General features: G+C 52.1%; 7 protein-coding genes across 7 annotated transcripts; 3 read left to right on the top strand and 4 right to left on the bottom strand.

Moving 5' to 3' along the window:
• Positions 1-581: 581 nt before the first annotated feature.
• On the bottom strand, positions 582-1,937 carry TrAtP1_005307 (uncharacterized protein). The gene is made up of 2 exons (XM_014089423.2): positions 880-1,937; positions 582-782 (listed from the first exon to the last, which is right to left on the bottom strand). Exons 1-2 carry the CDS (start codon positions 1,691-1,693, stop codon positions 691-693), a joined length of 906 nt encoding a protein of 301 aa, XP_013944898.1. The 5' UTR covers positions 1,694-1,937; the 3' UTR covers positions 582-690.
• Positions 1,938-3,088: 1,151 nt separating this feature from the next.
• TrAtP1_005306 (uncharacterized protein) lies at positions 3,089-3,529 on the bottom strand (the record flags this gene model as incomplete). Its single annotated transcript, XM_066112655.1, has 1 exon — positions 3,089-3,529. The coding sequence occupies one exon, from the start codon at positions 3,527-3,529 to the stop codon at positions 3,089-3,091; it is 441 nt and encodes a 146-aa protein (XP_065968740.1).
• A 765-nt stretch (positions 3,530-4,294) lies between these two features.
• TrAtP1_005305 (uncharacterized protein) lies at positions 4,295-4,749 on the bottom strand. Its single transcript, XM_066112654.1, has one exon. It carries the CDS (start codon positions 4,592-4,594, stop codon positions 4,376-4,378), a length of 219 nt encoding a protein of 72 aa, XP_065968739.1. The 5' UTR covers positions 4,595-4,749; the 3' UTR covers positions 4,295-4,375.
• A 262-nt stretch (positions 4,750-5,011) lies between these two features.
• Positions 5,012-6,956, top strand: TrAtP1_005304 (uncharacterized protein; the record flags this gene model as incomplete). The annotated part of the gene is made up of 3 exons (XM_014089425.2): positions 5,012-5,441; positions 5,535-5,758; positions 5,817-6,956. The coding sequence occupies 3 exons, from the start codon at positions 5,012-5,014 to the stop codon at positions 6,954-6,956; spliced, it is 1,794 nt and encodes a 597-aa protein (XP_013944900.2).
• A 52-nt stretch (positions 6,957-7,008) lies between these two features.
• Positions 7,009-8,175, top strand: TrAtP1_005303 (uncharacterized protein; the record flags this gene model as incomplete). Its single annotated transcript, XM_066112653.1, has 1 exon — positions 7,009-8,175. One exon carries the CDS (start codon positions 7,009-7,011, stop codon positions 8,173-8,175), a length of 1,167 nt encoding a protein of 388 aa, XP_065968738.1.
• Positions 8,176-10,452: 2,277 nt separating this feature from the next.
• TrAtP1_005302 (uncharacterized protein) lies at positions 10,453-11,939 on the bottom strand (the record flags this gene model as incomplete). Its single annotated transcript, XM_014089427.2, has 5 exons — positions 10,453-10,592; positions 10,661-10,869; positions 10,945-11,384; positions 11,444-11,658; positions 11,729-11,939. 5 exons carry the CDS (start codon positions 11,937-11,939, stop codon positions 10,453-10,455), a joined length of 1,215 nt encoding a protein of 404 aa, XP_013944902.2.
• A 1,658-nt stretch (positions 11,940-13,597) lies between these two features.
• TrAtP1_005301 (uncharacterized protein) lies at positions 13,598-14,474 on the top strand. Its single transcript, XM_014089428.2, has one exon. The coding sequence runs from the start codon at positions 13,673-13,675 to the stop codon at positions 14,057-14,059; it is 387 nt and encodes a 128-aa protein (XP_013944903.2). The 5' UTR covers positions 13,598-13,672; the 3' UTR covers positions 14,060-14,474.
• Positions 14,475-14,992: the final 518 nt, after the last annotated feature.

Below are 14,992 nucleotides of genomic sequence, written 5' to 3'. Positions count from 1 at the left end.
CGTTGCGTTTCTGGAGGTGTCCCGTCATCGGCCCCAGGGCTCGTGTTGAATCGAGGAGAAGTCAATCAATCGGTTCGTCCGAGGATCGTGACGCCGAATCCTCGCATGGGATGGGCCTAGTGGTGGCGATGGCATTATGTGTGTGTGTGTGTGTATGTGTGTGTGCGGTGCGCGTAGGAATAAGTGTGGTAAGTGGTAGGTAGTACGAGTATCTATGATGTAGCAACCCCGGCTTCCAGTGTCATTCGAATAAGCTGAGAGGTGGAAGCGCGCAAATCAATCAGCGGTGCCAAGGTAGCTCTAACAGCTCGAGAGCCTCTTGCGTGTCTCTCCGGCGTCCATCAGTTCGTCCAGGTAATCAATCCATCATAATGGCTTCATGTTCTTCTCGCTGTGCCGGCTTCGTCCTCCTGATGCCTGTGTGCAATGGGGGCCCCCTTCCACGTCCACCCTCGGCTATCTGAAATTCAAGGCAAGGGATCTGCGCCGCCTAAGACGAGCCTGTTCAAGTACGATTATGTATGTGATCCGGCCTCTGGGCAACGCCTGTAAATACAGCACTACAATAAGCGGTAGAGAGTAAAAAAAAAAAAAAAAAAGAGGCGTAAAAATTATTAGATGTAGAAATAAACATTATGAGAGCCTCGTTGATCTATGTCCAGAGCATTGCGTGAAACAGTTGGAGGGTCGCTACGCTTCGAGGCGCCGGGTCGGGGTTGGATTGGACGAAACTAGGCTGGTCATGTACCGCAGGCTGAGGTGTCGTGCTGCAAATCGCTTGACTGGTGAATGTTAGCGCTTTCACAGTCTCAATGACGTGCATGAACGGTGGAGGGTGTAAGTGAATATGAAGGATAACGGATAAAAAAAAAGTTATACCTCTGGACCGGCCCATGGACGATGGAGGCGAGCTGCGGTGTGATTTCTGCGACTGCTTCCAGAGCCGTGCTGTCCAGCACGTCACCAGCAGATCCAGGTCTTTGTCGTCGAGCAGGCGCAGGAGCTTCAAGCAGGGCACAGTCGATGTGTGTTCCGGCGCATTGCGAGTCGGGATATTGCTGCTGCTGGTGTTGTTGCTGTTGCTGTCGTCTGGACTGCTGATGCCGTCTGGACTGCTCACACCATCTGGCCTACTGCTACTCCCGGTATTGCTGTTGGTAGCAGTGTAAGCAGTGTATGCGTCCTCCATGGCCACGATGCGGCCGCTGTCGTCCTTCCAGATGACCTGATGGCGGTTCCGCCAGCGATCGCCAAATCCCACCTTGGCCCTGAAGTGGCCCGCCGCCGAGCACGTCGACCAGCCCAAGAGGCCCGGCGAGAGCTTGACGCTCTTGTAGCTGCGGCCGTCCTTGGCCTTGCCGTCGATGACGATGCGCCGCGGCGCATAAAAGTTGACGTAGGCATCGCGGAAGAGGTAAATCTCGTCGTGGCGGGTGCGCAGCCGGCCGTTGGCATCGTCGCCCCGGCCATTGCCCGCCAGCCGGTATTTCACCTTTTTGACAATGTAAGTCAGAGACGTCGCCTGCAACGGCGCCGCGCTCAGCTCGTAGTAGACGAGCGCCGGGTTGGTGGCCGAGAAGACGGAGCGGCCGTCGAGCGCCAGAGACAGCAGCTCGCCAATGGGCAACTGGACTCGCGGGCCATGGCTGGACACCTCTTCATATGGCGGAGGAGCGTGTTCTCGCAGCCGCATGGTGGAATCGATTCAATTGCGATGCGGTTGCTTCGCCGGAGCTGCTATCGGAGCTTGTGGAAGCTCTTGCGCTGCGACTCGTAGCGTATACAGGGACTTTCCTAGTAGAGCAGTAGCACGGCTCCATCCAGCCGCGATTTACACGCATATCGAGTCTACCACTTTTTTTTTTTCCAATTTTTTTTTTTTTGCCGCACCGGCGCAGATATGCCGGCATTGAGCAGCTACACGAGATTCCCGTCACTTACACGTCGGGCGCGCCGTTTGAGGGCCATTCCAGCGCCACTCAGGCAACTCTGTGCTGCCTCCTACAGGCTCACGGCTATGACGGAATCCAAGCGGCCAAGGCGGCTACCGGAGCAAAATTGCGACCGGCCCGATCAGGGTACGTACCGAGGATAACTCCTAACCTAGAATCCTTCTAGTGCCGAACAGCTCACAAGTTCTGCAAGTACCGCAGCGCTCGCCGGTACTTGCATGCTCGTACCTCGAGGGAAAATGTCCCTGGAAATTGGTGGGGCCTCGACTCCGTACTAACTGGACCCAACCTTGGAGCTATGGGCGGTACGTACTGCTACCTAGAATTCTGGGTCCCCCCCGTTGTCCTTCTTTTGATTTTTTTTTTCCCTTCTCCAGCCCGTCGCGTGAGCCCAGGACGCAGCGCCTGTGGCATCGCGATTGCGGGCGAAAATGCGGTCTAAAAACCCATCGCCGCCTGGAGACGGGTCCCCACGGGCTACCTGGTCTGCCTCGTGTGCCCCTTTCACGCCTCCGCGCCCTTGGCGATCGTCAATTGCACGTCTTGCCTCTCGCTCCTTGCCCTGCAGGCAAGGCAAGCCAAGGCAGCCAAATCGCCCAAATCGCCAAGCGGCCCTTTGTGATCGGATGGAAGCGCTAGAAAAATGCAGCGAAGCAGCCAAGTTTGCGGGGCAACGGAGCTAGGCCGGAAATGGGGCGGGCCTGCACATGGCCAATGACGTCGGTGTGGAGCCCAGGCGAGGCATATCCGCGCAAAACTCGCAGCGAAGGAGGCAGGCGCGTGTGGTTAGCACGCGCTGGTTAAGTCGGCAGGCAGGCAGGCACGAGGCAAGCTCAGCTCCAGCTCAGCTCTGGGGGAAGGAATGATCCAGATGGCGAAAGGAAAAACGGCAAGTAAGGCAATGCAAGGGAGAGGGCGAAAAAGGCGCAAAAATAGCAGCATGGCAAAGAGCGGCAGCATGGCAAGGAGCGGCTGAAATGCAGAATGACATAGCTCGACTACCTTCAAGTATACTTGTAGAGCTGACTAGGTCGCCGTCGCGGGCGTAGGCTACATCAGGAAACAAACGAGGTCAAACCCGTTTGTCCTATCGCAAGAGAGTTTTGGCACAGCAAGAGGGCAAGCCCGCGCCCGGATTAAGCGTTTACATCTACCGGCATTGCCTGGGCTGGGGAGGGGGACCCAAAAGGCGATCCCGGGACGCACCGAGGAGGGGGCCGGCGAATTGGATCGAGAGGAAGGCGATACAGGCTGTATGGCTGTATGGATGTATGGAAGAGCGAAGCACGAGCTGGATGCCGAAGCTGATGCTGGCTGACCATCGGCTCCAGCAAGCCGTTCAACTTGGACAGCCATTCACCGAGGAGAAGACGAAGAAGGGGGAGGCAAACAAGGGAAATGATAGGGGGCCAGGAGCAGGACCTGGAGACTGCATCTCCGAGGTTAGAGGATGTAGAAGAGGTATGCGCGATTTGGGGGTCTGTGATGCCTTGCCGTAGACTGTACAAGAAACTACTGCCGGGTAGCATGATTACTTGTACATGCTCCATGAGGAATGAGGCACGGCATTGCTGCATTACGGCAGATCAAGAACAGAGAATCAATCAGCGAGACGTAGACGGGCCAAGCCATCCGAGCAGAGTCAACGGCAGCTTCGTTATTGGCTGTCTTGCCCATCATACGTATGATTTAGGTATGCTGCCGTTCACTAAAACACAGCTAAATTCAGCCTCCGACGTCGCTGGGACGTACAAAGTGCGTTTCGCGAAGCTTTTTTTCTTTCTTATTCTGTGCTCTCCGTGTCATTCAATACGCGCTTTGATTACATGTATCTAGGTAGTCGAGTAGTCTACTGGGTGGGAATATGCTAGCACTACGGAGTAGACCGTTTGAAACAGCCTCTTGGTTAAAACCAACACCATCAAAAAGAGGGAATTACTTGTAAAAAAAAGGGACCCCAAGAAACGACCACTGACACAGACACAGCTGCCGGCATGGACGAGCATCAATCCGGTCAGTGAGAGTGCGCAGGTATCATTGCGCGTTATCGTATTGTATGTACATAGCTAGACTGCTTGTAGCTGCAGCAGGTATTATGATGCGCTGTTCCCTCTGTCGATGCGGGTAAGCGCGCAATGGGCAAGGAAATTGGGAGCCCAGTAAAAAAAGATTACCCATGATTTTGATGCGGGATTTCCTACGTACAAGTTTCTGCCTCTCCTCGAACCGGCTGTCCCGGGATTCGACGTGCTGATTCTGGGGGGACCCGCCGCCTGAGAGACAGAGAGACGAGACACAGACGAGAGAAAAAAAAACGAGCTCTGGGCCCCCAGAGCGAATAATGGATTCCCAGCTACTCCGGGCGCACAGGCTTTTCCTTGCCTCGAAGCAGTCTAGAGGCGTCTGGCTATGATGCTTGGGGGTTAAGTCGGATATCGGCATCGGTCGACAGGTTCGGTTGCGCCGGGACCTGACCAGTCGTATCCACCGCCGCCAGAGCCCTTTCGGCGCCGCTCTTTTGCAGAGGCCAGGATCACTCGGCCCTTGGAGGTACACGCCAGGCGGCCCTTGGAGGTACTGCGCGGCACGCCGCTACTTGCGCCTGAGGCCTGACCGTGCTCTGGAAGCGGTCTAGCCCTCATGGTGGACGACAATCTGCCGTCGGTCTTCGCTGGCCGATGGGGGGGCGTGTGTGCTTGGCTGGGACTGGGACTAGTTGGACCTACTAGGACTAGCAGGCGTGGGAGTGTGGGCAAAGCTGGAATTGGGATGGGATGGATGGATGGGGACTCGCGACTTTTTCTGGCGTCTCATCGAAGGATGGGTTAGTGTAGTGCAGGTAGTATGGACGGATAGACAGCGCGAGAGACCAAAGAGAAGAAAAAAAAGGAACCACGGCAATGGGTGGACTGGGGGGGGTCCGGACGCTGGAATAAATATCTCTGGCAAGCCGCCGTGGTGGATGAATTTTCTTTCCTCCTTCCTGCCCAGTTGCGACTTGTTGCGTCCTTTCAATTGCCAGTTTCGCGGCGGCTTCGAGAGCGCAATCTCTTCCAACAATGTCAGTCTTCCATCGACGCAAGGGTGAGGCCGAGGGCGACGTTGAGGCCGGTGGTCGTGAGGACCACTCTGGCAGCACCGTCGCTCCGCCCCAACAGCCCGACAACAACCTGCCCGAGTACGCTGCCCTGGAGCGATACATCTCCACCTACCGTGAGGGCTCCCGCAGCGGCGACGACAACCAGAAGAAGCGCCGCAATGTCAAGTGGTGGCAGTTCTGGCGGTCGACCGACGCCGATCTGGTTGAGGATGCCGAGCCGGCCAAGAGGGTTGTGCCCGAGGCCTGGTTGGACACGGACATTCGCACTGGTATTCGTATCAACGAGGTCGACGAGAGGAGAAAGTGGTCTGGCTGGAACGAGCTGAGCGCCGAGAAGGAGAATATGTTTGTCAAGTTTCTTGGTTTCTTTACTGGTCCTATTCTATATGGTAAGCTCTTCTCTCTCTCTCTTCAACCAATTGGTCAATTCCAATGGCTGGGAAATCCAAAAAAATGTCATGTAAGCTAACAATTGATGCTAGTCATGGAGGTTGCCGCCCTGTTGGCCGTCGGTCTGGGTGACTGGATCGATTTCGGTGTCATCTGTGGTATCTTGCTGCTCAACGCTTTCGTCGCCTTCTACCAGGAAAAGTCTGCTGCCGATGTCGTCGCCTCTCTCAAGGGTGACATTGCCATGCGATGCACTGTTGTCCGTGACGGCCAGGAGCAGAACATTCTCGCCCGTGAAATCGTCCCCGGTGATATTGTAAGTCTACTACATTCTATCGCTCTACTGTCACTTTAGCTAATCCAATCCTTTCCAGCTCATCATCCAAGAGGGTGACACCGTTGCCGCTGATGTTCTCCTGATTTGCGACTACACTCGTACTGAGGATTTCGAGGTTTTCAAGCAGCTCCGCGCTGAAGGCAAGCTCGGCAGCAGTGACGACGAGGCTGAGGAAGACGAAAAGGAACAGGAGGAGAGCGCTCTGGTCTCCCACCGCGCCACTCCCCTTGTTGCCGTCGATCAGTCCGCCATCACTGGTGAGTCCCTCGCCGTCGACAAGTACCTCGGTGACGTTGCCTACTACACCACCGGCTGCAAGCGCGGAAAGGCCTATGCCATTGTCACTGCCACTGCCCACGACTCTTTCGTCGGTAAGACTGCCGATCTCGTGCAGGGCGCCAAGGACCAGGGTCACTTCAAGGCTGTCATGAACAACATTGGTACCTCGCTGCTCGTCCTCGTCATGTTCTGGATTCTCGCTGCCTGGATTGGCGGTTTCTTCCACCACCTCAAGATTGCCGAGCCCGGCTCCCAGAACCTGCTTCACTACGCCCTTGTGCTCCTCATTGTTGGTGTCCCCGTCGGTCTGCCCGTCGTCACCACCACCACCCTGGCTGTCGGCGCCGCCTACCTCGCCAAGCAAAAGGCCATTGTCCAGAAGCTCACTGCCATCGAGTCCCTTGCTGGTGTCGACATTCTGTGCTCTGACAAGACCGGTACTCTCACTGCCAACAAGCTGTCCATCCGTGACCCCTACGTCGTTGAGGGCCAGGATGTCAACTGGATGATGGCCGTTGCCGCTCTCGCTTCTTCCCACAACCTCAAGACCCTCGACCCCATTGACAAGGTCACCATCCTGACCCTCAAGCGCTACCCCAAGGCCCGTGAGGTCCTTCAGCAGGGCTGGATCACCGACAAGTTCACCCCCTTCGACCCCGTCTCCAAGCGTATCACTGCTGAGTGCCGTCTCGGCAAGGACAAGTTCATCTGCGCCAAGGGTGCCCCCAAGGCCATTCTCAAGCTTGCCAACCCCGCCGAGCCCCTTGCCTCTCTCTACCGCGAGAAGGATCGTGAGTTTGCCCGCCGTGGTTTCCGATCTCTCGGTGTCTGCTACAAGAAGAACGACGAGGACTGGGTTCTCCTTGGTCTCCTGTCCATGTTCGACCCCCCCCCGTGAGGATACCGCCCAGACCATTCTCGAGGCTGCCCAGCTCGGTGTTCCCGTCAAGATGTTGACTGGTGATGCCATTGCCATTGCCAAGGAGACTTGCAAGATGCTTGCCCTCGGAACCAAGGTCTACAACTCTGAGAAGCTCATCCACGGTGGTCTCGGTGGCGCTGTCGCCCACGACTTCGTCGAGCGTGCTGACGGTTTCGCCGAAGTCTTCCCCGAGCACAAGTACCGTGTCGTCGAGATGCTCCAGCAGCGTGGCCATCTTACTGCCATGACTGGTGACGGTGTCAACGACGCTCCCTCTCTGAAGAAGGCCGACTGTGGTATCGCCGTCGAGGGTTCCACCGAGGCTGCCCAGGCTGCCGCCGATATCGTCTTCCTTGCCCCCGGTCTGTCCACCATTGTCCTTGCCATCAAGACCTCTCGCCAGATCTTCCAGCGCATGAAGGCCTACGTCCAGTACCGTATTGCTCTCTGTCTCCACCTTGAGATCTACCTGACCCTGTCCATGATCATCATCAACGAGACCATCCGTGTCGACCTGATTGTCTTCCTGGCCCTGTTTGCTGATTTGGCCACCGTCGCCGTCGCCTACGACAATGCCCACTACGAGCCCCGTCCCGTCGAGTGGCAGCTGCCCAAGATCTGGGTCATCTCCGTCGTCCTCGGAATATTGCTTGCCCTCGGTACCTGGGTCCTCCGTGGAACCATGTACCTGCCCAACGGCGGTATCATCCAGAACTTTGGCTCTGTCCAGGAGATTCTCTTCCTCGAGGTCGCTCTTACTGAGAACTGGCTGATCTTTGTTACCCGTGGTGGCCGCACCTGGCCCTCTTGGCAGCTCGTCGGCGCCATTCTCGGTGTCGACATCATGGCCACTCTCTTCGCCCTCTTCGGTTGGTTGTCTGGTGCTCCCGAGCTCGACAACCCCGTCGACCTTGCCAAGCAGCGTCACGATGGTTGGACCGACATTGTCACCGTTGTCATTGTCTGGCTGTACTCTTTCGGTGTCACCATCTTCATTGCCATCATCTACTTCATCCTCAACCAGATCCCCTGGCTCAACGACCTCGGCCGCAAGGACCGCAAGCGCAAGGACACCATTGTCGAGAACGTCCTCACCGCCCTCCAGAAGCTCGCCATTGAGCACGAGAGAGACGAGACGACGGGTGTTGACCGTTACCTCCTTGCCGACAAGGCTATTGATAACGAGGAAGAGTAAATGGAGTTTTAATGTCGTGGATGTTCAAGGCCTAATTTAGGAAAGAGAGTTGTCTTGTTCTTTTTTTTGTGTATACCCAACCGCAATAATCTTTTTAATATGGTCACAAAGAAACTTGCTACTACTCGCCTACAAAAAGAGCTTAATCTATATATGGTGAACTGGGGAAGAGAAAGGTTGGTCTAGGAGGACCAAAGTTTTCTTTTTTTACAATTGAGGGAGAGCGGGAGCAAGTTAACATGTGGTTTTTATTATTTGTTTTGGTCAATCGCCTCTGCAAAGAACCGAATTCACGTTTTTGCTACCAAAGTCAAAGATGGACGGAGAAATGAACTTGCATAGAGAAGAGTTCTCCAGCCGGTGGATGCATTGTTAACCTTTTGATTCCCCCAGTCGCTAACTTAATTTAAAACTTAGTATAAACCTATATCTAGTTACTATAGACTTTTCATATCTTGCTAATGTGTTATGTTCAAAAATACTTTTACTGCTTCTTGTGCCAATTGCTTTTCGTGATGTTTTAAATTGGTGTTTTCTCTTTTTCTTTTTCTTTTCTCTTTTTTTATTCTCCCAAGCCGACTTCGGGAGAGTTTTTTGCCTTCACCAAACAAGCTTATCCTACGCCAACACTACCATGAGTCTGGGCACCAGGCTTTTCCCCCAATTCTTTCTCCAAGCGCCAGGGAAATAAATGGCGCAAGCTAAGTAAATTTTTTTTTTCCTTCAATTTTTTTCTCCATGTTTGAAATTACGGGCCTACGCCACCGGAGGTCGCGAGCCCACTAGATCGTGCAGAGAGTTTCGGAATCTCGGCTCTAGTATGCTGGCTAAGGATGTTAGTGTCAAGCCTTAATGACCTGCTCTCTGCTCCAAACTCCGCTTTTTTCACCTTTTCACCTTGGGAGGGGGAAAACATGGAGAGCGTGGTTTTTTTCACGTTGTGTGTAAAGGTGAAACTGGGCTAGAGGGAAGTAAGTATGCGCGAATTGCTATTCGGTGTGTGGTTTTTGGTGTCAAAATCTTTACTCTGGGGTTTGTCTCCCTATGTGGATTTTAAGGGTCTTTTAGTTTCTCATTTTACGGCGATGCTTTTTTGTTTCTGTGTTTTGTATTACGAAACAAATAGGTAAACGGATCGACAAACATGCAGACGAACGAAAACGGCGTGTTTGAGCATAGGTGGGCGTATTTGGCTCATGTATGTTGTTGGTTGACATATCATAACTAGGCCATTGTTAGCAAGAAAGTTGTCTCGGTGTAGATGTATCAAAATCTGAAGGGCGAGCTAAGATCACGGACTCCCCACCATTTCAGTGATTGGGTGGTTGAGCATTAAGTAAAAGAAAAGAGTTGATTAACAAAAAAAAGTTGAATTGACATTCCTTTGGTAACGTATTCTGCTCGGGAAGGATGCCGCCTCCGCGCGAGCTAAAGCTGCATGAAAGCCAGTTGGTGCAAAAAACGCCCGTGGGTTAAAAGAAGAATTGCAAGGAAAAAGCTGTCATTACGTGCTTATGGCGTTTGGGAAAAGAAGCAAAGTTGCATTGAGCAAGTCCGAGGTAACCTTTTTTTGCTGTAGCCTTCCCGTGTGCGGTTAATGATGTTATTGGATGGAGGGCTGCAAGTATGTTTGTTGTCATGCCTCTTCTTGGATTGGCTTTTCCGAGCTCGCCGGTGGTGAAGCGGAATGCGCGTGGATTGGCTGCTGCTTGTTGGATGGGCGGCTGCTTAGCTTGGGGGGGTTGACTTTTTTGACTTTCTGAGCTGCATATAGGGAGGGGGTGGGGACAGCGGTAGTTGATGCTTGGCTACCTTATTGTTGGAGTAGTCAATTATGATGGTGTTTGTTGATGCTGGTTTGGGGTGATGACGTTGGGATTTTAAGCTTGATCTGCCGGGAAGCCTCGGTTATGAGAGGGAGAAGTTGTGTAGCTGTGATTGAGAAGAAAATGCGGCGGAAGAATGAAAAGCAACGCCTAGGTATGTAGAGGGGATCGAGGCGAAAGGGAAAACACGGAGAAGCTGGGGTCATGTTAGTAGTTTGCTACATGTAGCAAGTCGATGGTACGGCAGTTTTACATTCGTGGTTGAATCACGTAGTCGGCATCGTTGTATCGGATCTCGCAATCTGTTGCTTTCTTTATTTCATCTTGGTAGTTTAATTACAGGCAGGGCTGAGCTTGGACACTTTTTCATTACTCATTTCACTTTATTGATATGTACTCGAGATAAAAGGTATCATACGTTGTTTTTTACCCTGATGCCGTGTAATCCTTGCTACGCAGCGTGGAAGGCAGCGGCCTTCTTCCCAGCCAGCTCCAGGTAGAAGCTTGTGTCGGCAAAGTTGTTGTCGTAGCCCACAAACTTCTGGTTGGTGGGCAGCTGATTGGTCTTGAGAGATGGCATGATTTGAGTGCCTAGAGGTATAACCGGTTAGCTGACGGGACGCAGAAAAAGGAAAAAACAGCCGAGTTTATGAACCCACCTTCGTTGACTTCGTCAAACATGGCACTAAAGATGAACAAAGGCTTGTTGGCCATGGTGGTAAGAGCATCTGCCTGTGCAGAGTAGAAAGAGCCGTTGTATCGAGGGAAGTAGTCGAATGCTGATGGGTTGTTGCCGCCGTTGAGATGCAAGGCAGAGGTGCCGGGGAAAATAACAGGTGCGTATTGCTTGCCGAGCGACTTCAACAGCCTAATAACAAAACATTGTTAGCTTGCAAAGTTCAAATCTGCAGAAAAGAGCCCTGCAGTTAGCTATATCACGTACTGCGCGTCTGGAACCTGGGTAGAGGTGTGGAAGCCTGCGTAGCCGGCATCGCTGTAGCCTCCCACAGTCCAAGGGCTGATAAAGTCTGCCTGCTTATAAGCCTGGACGAAGCCCGTGTTGCCGGTGACATCGCCAGACCACTGCTCAGGCACGCCGAAGCCGACGTACAGGCCGGCAGATTGGAGCTGAGAGGCAATGTTGATGCTGTCGGCGGCAGTGACTTTGAATCCAGAGAAGCCGATTCCAAAGACCATGGTGACGGGCTTGCCGTTTTGGTGGATGTAGGCTGACGATGTGGTGTATTTCTTGATGTTGGCGTTGTAGTCGTTTAGCACTGCGGTAGCGACGCTGCCTTGAGACGAATCGGCGCCGGAGACGTCGTATTCGACGATGAAGCCGAGGCCATACTTTTCAGCTGCTGCTTGGACTTGATTCAGGACCTAGGCTGGTGGTCAGATGCTGGGCTCTGCGATTTGCATCCAAGACGGCATATGCTCACCGTGGTAAAGGACTGGTCGCCGACAGACCCTAGAAACCTTTGCACAATCACGCCGTCAAGGCCGTACTGCTGCATCCACTTGAAGTGCAGGTCGACAACACCCGCGCAAGAGCTGTCATAGAGCTGGGCTGGTTGGCCGTTTGGCAGCGTGAGCTGCGTGTTGAAGAGGCAGTTGGCCGGATATTGGCTGACGTCTGGGATGAAGTCAATCTCAACTATCAAAGAGTCAGTCATACAAGGCCTCAGCCTTTGGGTTTATGCGAATTGGAAAGACATGTTTCCTACTGTTATTGGGTCCTGGCGTGTTGCCATCAGCGGACCAGTGGTTGTTTACGCCAGCGCCTGGCTTGCGGAACCAGCCTTGGTAGCCAAAGAGCCACTTGCCTTGGATGGTGGAGGCATCGATGGCCGCGGCTCTGGTAGGGTGAGTGTGTTGATTATGCGACGCGGCTGATACCGCAGTGGCATAGAGTAGCCATGATAGAGTGGATTTCATGATGTAGCGGTCACGGCTTGTGAAGAGATGGTATTTCAAAGTGAATCTCGACGCATACCCCGTTGCTTACTATAGTGTAAAGCTATAGAGTTGCATGTGCTCCATCTATATATAATACCCATCGTAGCCCCTATGAGACCCAAATTCAGGTCGCAAGGTGTTAAACTGGGCTGTGATTACTATCGCCTCTCGTTCTAGTCCCACCGCGGCTCTCGCGCTGCGCGTTGGCATAAAATAGGCAACTCGTACATGCCGATCTTGTCCTATTTGCTCTGCCAGCCGTCTATACGTGCAGAAACATGGCGACAAACTCCGATTGTGACTTTGAAGCCGTCTTGACGGTCTATTATCCGTAGGCTCTTGGGCTTAAATTCCGAGTAGTGCCATCAGAATGAGCCAAGAAACACATCGTAACATACCCAGCCAATCGACTGCTGGCTCAGCCGAGATGCGATTTGCTTGTGGATCGATGGTGACGGCTGCTCTTTCAGGCACAGAATGTGGAAACGGCCCGAACGGCAGAGGCTAAAGTAAGGCGTGTCCAATCGGCGCGGGATGTTTCATGCAACGTCGCTGCTCATCATCACATTTGAGGGTTTGGGATGCTTAATATTTAGTACGATATGGTGTATATGCAGATGAGAATGCTCCTGGGATCATGCATAGCAAAACTCGTGGTGGTACGTTCGCAATTCACTGGACCAAGTTGTGATTTAATCATGGCATCACAGCCATGCAAAGGGTTGAGTCGCCTGCTCTGGCCAACAAAGACGCAAGTCTTTAATTGGTCAAAGAGCTGCAGGTTATATGTACGTACATGTATTGCTGCCTTTCCAATACTTTGCCGTCGGCTTATAGATGCAAGGATTACCATTTCGTTGCTTTTGCCATGAGGATTCTCGTACCACCTCCTATTTCTCAGCATATTGACCTTGCTATATCTGACACTTCATATGAATTTTGGTGATATGTGAGCTCATTTTTTTTTGCCTGCAAAGAGAAACTATCTGTAGATGGGATTTCAGGGCGTCTTCGAACCTTATATGCTGCAGGTGATTACTGAGCACCTTGTAAGTTACATGTAGTAATTTGGAGTAGCCAGCCCGGCACCAAGTTTGGTTTGGGCCACATACTTGCAGCCGAAGCGGTGTGCAAAACAATTCCTCCCTACATATAAATGCAAGCCTTCAATCAATAGCGTAGCAGTGGTGGCTGCAATAGGGCAAACAGCACATTGGGAGGGAGCGAGAAAGAGAGTCATTGGACGAATATTAATAGTGCATATGCATACTAATGATTTATCACCAATACTTATACTGAATATAGGCCCTGTGATTCAGCGAGCTGCATGGCGTTCCAGGAACGCTTTAAATGCTACGCCAAGTAATTCTAGACTTGGAGCTGCCGTAGCTCTGCTGCAGGGCTGCTTACACCTCCTTGGCCCTTTTCCTCAGAAGGGCAAAAAGCAGTCTTAGCGTGACGGCTGGAAGAAACAAGGTTTCAATTTTCGTCCATTTGACTCCGATTGAGCTGTGTCTAGCGCCGGATAGATTGATGCTTGTGTCCGATGATGAGCTTTTTATGTCATTATGAAGCCATATACTTCAGCCTTATAAGACGCGATGGAGCCCACTAGGGCAACTTCTCAATCATAAACGATATAACTACGTTTTGCACATATATGCCGAGTTTCTCATAGTATATACATTGTCAACGATATCTCTTCTGCTACCATGCCGACTGTAAATCCGCCATCGTTTTTTATTTCACTCCCCGTCGCGTCTCTCAACTCCGCTACCGATTTCTATAAATCTCTCTCATTCACTCCTCTTCCTGATTTCTCCGACGCCAACACTTCTGCCTTTCGTTTTCCCTACAGATCCAACTCCAATATTTGTCTTATGCTACACTCTACAAGGCGGTTCGGAGAATTTGTCCGTCAGGGCTCAGAGATTATAAATGCGAAGAAGTTCACGGGTGCGATATACACTCTAGGCGTGGCCAGCAGAGACGATGTGGATGGGCTATTAGAAAAGGCCGAGAGGGGGGGGCGGCAAAAAAGATCCATTCAAAATGGAAGGGTATGGGAAATCCGTGGGAATATACACCAGGAGCTTTGAGGATGTGGATGGGCATGTCTGGGAAGCGACAACTATGCTGGAGAAGAAGGAGGAAGTGAAGAAGGATGAGAAGAAGGTCGAGAAGAAGGATGAGAAGAAGGTCGAGAAGAAGAATGAGAAGAAGGTCGAGAAGAAGGATGAGAAGAAGGTCGAGAAGAAGGATGAGAAGAAGGGCGAGAAGAAGGATGAGAAGAAAAAGAAGGACGAAAAAGGCAAAGCGTAATCCCATGTCGTTAGATGGTAGCTTTTATATTTGACTTGGGGCATTGATGCACGGTGTCTGGGGTTATCATTTTCCACCACTTCGCGAATACATTGCTGGATTACGTGGGCTGCTATTATCTTGTCTTGCTCTTGTATCCTTTGTTATCAATTTTCTGTCCCAGTCAGAATCAAGTATACATACATACTCGACACTTGTAACTATCTTGAGTCGTGAATCGCGTTTTACGAGTGTCATGTTAGTTCCACGTAGCCTGTTACAACGTCAAAAGGAATATTCTAATATACTGCCGTCTTGCCTCGAGCATACCAACCTCTCGACGGACTTGCACTCTACTCTCGGGGTCTGGAAAACATGATCCGTATTAGCTTGATTGGAATTTGGATTTCGGATCTCATTAACGCGCGCCACGATGGTTTCTGAGCCGCTGGGTAGTTGAGGCGCGTAGTCTAATACCTAGCCGTCCCTCTTACTCGGCAGCTAATTCATGAATTAAGCCGGCTAGCATCTCATGAATCTTCCTCCAGGCTACTCATAGACCATGAAACTCCATGCATCCCCGCTCTTTCAAGGCATCTTAGCGTAGGATGATCTATCACCTCAATTACTAGATACAACACCCGCATTCTCAAAGTCGGCGACCTGATATCCTGCTTTGTGTCGGCGCTTCGTAGCCCATCGCGGGGGAACAGATCGCGGATCTGACCCCG

Source organism: Trichoderma atroviride, chromosome 3, assembly GCF_020647795.1.
Source record: "Trichoderma atroviride chromosome 3, complete sequence".
Classification (NCBI taxonomy): Eukaryota; Fungi; Ascomycota; class Sordariomycetes; order Hypocreales; family Hypocreaceae; genus Trichoderma; species Trichoderma atroviride.
Note: the sequence above shows the minus strand (reverse complement) of the source record. Positions and strands in the feature narration are given on the sequence as shown.